Source organism: Abrus precatorius, unplaced genomic scaffold (assembly GCF_003935025.1).
Source record: "Abrus precatorius isolate BTA unplaced genomic scaffold, Abrus_2018 Scaffold7, whole genome shotgun sequence".
NCBI classification, from domain to species: domain Eukaryota; kingdom Viridiplantae; phylum Streptophyta; class Magnoliopsida; order Fabales; family Fabaceae; genus Abrus; species Abrus precatorius.
Window position 1 is genome coordinate 12292221 of NW_020874417.1, and position 4843 is coordinate 12297063.

A 4843-nucleotide genomic window follows, 5' to 3' on the forward strand; every position below is an offset into this window, starting at 1 on the left:
GAGATTGTCTCTGATGAATGTAATTTAAATATAAAAATTTCTTTAAAATAAAATTTATAGTTTTGACTCCTGTAAGAATTGTAATGTTTAATCATAAATTAGTATTAAGTTATTTTTAATATATAAAATATGGGATCCCTAGTGCACCTAATATGGAAGTATTTAATATACATGTTAAATATTGAATAATCATTGAATTGATTTTGTTTAAGAAAGCTTTTCTATTTAATATCTTATCATATGTTCAGAAAACAGAAAAAAATGATAAAATATAATGATTTAATGAAATTCAACTCGAACTTTTAGATTACTGGTTAATAATCCGTGCAATGCATGTGTATTTTATTTTATACAAATTAATAATTAAGAAAGAATTCTATTTTTGTAAATAATTATTACATATATAATGTAATTTTATAAATATAAATAATATGTATCAAAATGATAAAAAAATTAATAAAATAATAATAATTTAAAACAATTTATTTAAAAGAATAAAAATAACATATTTATGAATTTTATATTTAAACAAAAATATTTGAAAAATGAAATTAAAAGTTTATATAAGGCAATAAAAAAAATTAAGTGACAGCTTTTATTTCTAAAATTAAGATCAAAATTACAAAAAAAAGGAGTAATTCACGTTATCACAAACAATTTTAATATTAATATTAACATATGGATTATTATATATATATATATATATATATATATATATATATATATAATAATCTTTCTCTAAATACTTTACTTTTTATGATATAGATCTTACACTACTCTATATTCAATCTAAAATATTGATTACTGAATATATTTGTGTTAATTTTTAACTTAGTCATTTGTTATAAAATATATAGGTGTCTTGGGAAGAAATTGTATTAGAGTTTCGAACTTTTGAAAACAGTGGGATTAACGGTCTCAGTATTTTATTTCATATAATAAGAATTTAATATATTGATAGAACACATAAATTATTTAATAAGAATTTCATAAAATACAACTTCAACTTAAATTATTTACGGTTTTCTGTCAATTAATTGCCTTCTACGTTTCTTGTATTAGGTGAATGGAACGCGTGTGCGACGTTTTCGAATCTTCATTTCATAGAAGACTTCACATGTAGACAACCTTGACGACTATAAATAAAACCAAAAATCAATTGACCCGTACATGTCTTCTTCATCGCGCGTCTATTTACAAATCCAACCTCCTCTTTTCTTTTGGGTAATAAAACTCAGTTTGGTCTAAAGCTTCAGATCTAGCCTTTGCCTTTTAGAACCTTCAATGGCATGGGAAAGAAAGCTCCACTCAAGTTCATCAAGTGTGCTCCAAATTGCCCTTTCCACTTCAGCATCTGCAACCTTTCAACAATACCAAGACATTATTATTGGGACAAACAATCTTAATCCTGTTTTATGATTTATGTTGTAGATGCCACATGGTAACAATCTAGTTGGTTACACACAAACATACCTTGGTCTCTGTCTCTAACGCTGCAAACAACTCATGCGGGGAAAAAGTTGATTTGATGCTTCTGGTGTCCACTCCACGGTATTTCAAGCATTTGAGGGTCTCAATCATAGAATCTATCCCCGAAGTAGGATATGGAACTCTTAAAAATTGAACTTTGCTTCCCTCAACTCTGTTGCTCTTCACGTCTTCAAGATTTGCTTCAAGAACAACATTTTTCCTCTGCAACTCTTCTCTGCATCCTTGTAGCCGAATGATCTCCTTGGCTGCCATTTGAATTACAGAATTATTATCCGTCTGCGATTAAAGAAAAAGAAAAAAATAACCCAATATTAGAGACCTTGAAAATTGAAAATGGGTCAATGAATTAAAGACTCAGGCTCATCTCATATAAGTAAATTAATTTTTCAGTACTTTGGTTCCATGAGGTAACAACGCATGCAGGGCCAAGCAACACTGTCTCTGCCTCTGTCTCCTCATTCTTTCGTTAATCATGTGCCTAAAACAACGTTCTCTTTCATGCTCTGCTCCCGTGTTGCTCTCTGCGGTCAAACTTTTTCTCAAGAACGCAATCATTCTCTTACTCATGGTTTGAGAATTTGACCATTTTGGAGAATTGATTATGGGTAGTTCTCGATATTGAACGAAAGCACTTTGAGTTGAACGAAGAAAAGGTTGATCCTTCACGAACTGGGAATTCTGGAGAAAATCACTTTGGTTTGTGGCTAAGAGAGATTCATCCCAGAAAATCTCACCCAGAAGTTTCTCAGGAAAAAACCGATCCATGTGTTGGGTTTACTTTAATTTCCGCGGCGGTTGAGTAAGAGAAAAAGGGCGTTCCCAAGACTGAATTTATATGTTTGGGGAAATGGAGTGCAGCACATTGAAAACGTGGTCAATTACATTGTTTTGACTTGACCACACGTGGGTCAAAGTTTATACGTGCGATGAAAGTGTGGTTAAAATTGACGTATCTTCTTTGGCGCTTGCCCCCAATAAAGAATTAAGGAAACGGAGGACCTATTATCATTTATCAGTTATCACCCACCTTTTGAGAAAACTAGTCAACTTTCTTCCCATTGAAGATGGCACAGGGAAGATAAAAATACAACTCACTCCTTTCTATATATACCCCATATCCCAAATAAAGAATGCCAGTGTCCCTAATTTTATTTCTAAATAACAAATAAAAAATTAATAAAAAACTAAACATTCAAATATTAAAGATAATGAGCAATTTATTTGAGAGGTTAAATAGATTGACTCGACAGTGAATTCACGGATTGGTTATCAAAGAGTAAGAGAGTGAGAAAATAAGAGTTATTTTAAATATTAATTAATTAATTAATTAAAATAGAGAGAATAAATAAAAAAAGAGTAAATTTACTCAGAAGGAGATCCTTTCAAAATGTAATTTTAAAAAATTAGAGATTTTGAATGTTAAGTAAAATTTACATTTTGATAAATACACATTAGAGAGAACATCATTCTCTAACCAAGAAAAAAAGAGAAAAATTGAAAAAGAGATAGCAACTATAGTGAGGAAGGCCAACAAAAAGAAAAATAAAGAACAAAAGATACGGCTTGCAAGAGCATTTAACAAAAATATATTAAATAATACTTTTTCTATCTTTTCTCTTTTAAGTGTGTAATTTTTCTTGTATTGTATTTTTTATTTAAAAAAGCTAAAAATTCTCATCATTAAACCAATAATCTTGCAAATCCAATTCAAATATTTTCTACATATCATTGTATTTTGCAAGTCCTTGCATCTATGGTTTTAAAAGTAAATTTTAGAATTTATTCATACCCATTTCATTTCACTTGTCTTTATTTTTTTAATAAAAATTGTTAAGAGAAAATAAAACAAAAGAGCATTGAGTGAATTCGTGTGTCTCAACTACATACTAGAGCATATATTTATACTAGAAGCATTAATACAAAGATTAATTATAAAGATATTATGGTTACCTAATTACCATAATTACAGGAATATTATTTCTTTAAATGCAGCACATCATCTCCTTAATTACAACATTATTATAATTACATATTTTCATATTTATATATTTCTAACACTCCCCCTTAAGCTTGAGCATATAGATCATATGCACCAAACTTGCCCCATATGTAACTAATTCGAGGACCTCTCAAAGATTTAGTAAAAACATTTGTCAGTTGGTCATTTGAATTGACAAAACTTCTAGTGATGTCATTCGATAAGATCTCACGAATGAAGTGGCAATCGATCTCAATGTGTTGTGTCCTTTCATGAAATACCAGATTTGAGGCAATATGCAAGGCTGCTTGGTTATCACAAATAAGTATTATTTGTGTAATCTCCCCAAATCTCAGTTCTTTAAGAAGTTATTTTAGCCAGATAAGTTCACATATGGTTAAAGTCATGGCTTGATATTCTACTTCTGCACTTGAGCGGGCAACTACACTTTACTTCTTACTTTTCCAAGAAATCAAATTCTCTCCAATAAGAATGCAATAACTAGAAGTAGACCTTCTATTAATAGGAGAACCTGCCCAATCTGCATCAGAGTAACTGACAATCTGAGCATGACCCTTGTCCTCATACATGAGTCCTTTCCCTGGGGCTCCTTTGATATATTTTAAGATGCGAATCAATGCGTCCCAGTGTCCTTCGCAGGGAGAATTGAGAAATTGACTTACCACACTGACTGCATAAGAGATGTCTGGACGAGTGACAGTAAGATAGTTTTGCTTCCCAACCAATCTCCTATATTTCTTTGGGTCAGAAAGAGGCTCCCTTGACTTGGTAGAAGTTTGGAATCCATAGGAGTATCCACAAGTTTAGCACCCATCAAACATGTTTCCTCTAAGATATCCAATGCGTACTTCATTTGGGAAATAACAATACCATTCCTGGATTGTCCCATATTTATTCCCAAGAAATATCAAAGTCTGCCAAGGTCTTTTGTTTGAAAATGGTGACATAGGTGTTGCTTTATTTGTATAATGCCATGGTGATCATTGTCAGTAATAACAATGTCATCGACATAAACAATCAAGTAAATGCATCCTGTGGGTGAATGACGATAGAAAATTGAATGATCTGCTTCACTCTGAGTCATCCCAAACTACTAGACTACAGTGCTGAATCTGCTAAACCATGCCCTAGAAGACTGTTTGAGGCCATATAGGGATTTTCGAAGACGACAAACTAATTCGAAAGACTCCCCCTGAGCAACAAAACTAGGAGGTTGCTTCATATAGACTTCTTCAGTGAGATCACCATGAAGAAAAGCATTCTTGATGTCAAGCTGATAAAAAGGCCAATGGCGGATTGCAGCCATGGACAAGAACAAGCGAATAGACGCCATTTTGGCCACTAGAGAGAAAG

The 4843-nt window shown here is 31.6% G+C and overlaps 1 protein-coding gene across 1 annotated transcript; it reads right to left on the reverse strand.

Annotated features, from left to right (window-relative positions):
- Positions 1-906: 906 nt before the first annotated feature.
- LOC113873465 (transcription factor bHLH92) lies at positions 907-2295 on the reverse strand. Its single transcript, XM_027511595.1, has 3 exons — positions 1885-2295; positions 1474-1767; positions 907-1361 (listed from the first exon to the last, which is right to left on the reverse strand). Exons 1-3 carry the CDS (start codon positions 2254-2256, stop codon positions 1245-1247), a joined length of 783 nt encoding a protein of 260 aa, XP_027367396.1. The 5' UTR covers positions 2257-2295; the 3' UTR covers positions 907-1244.
- Between the last annotated feature and the right edge of the window lie 2548 nt (positions 2296-4843).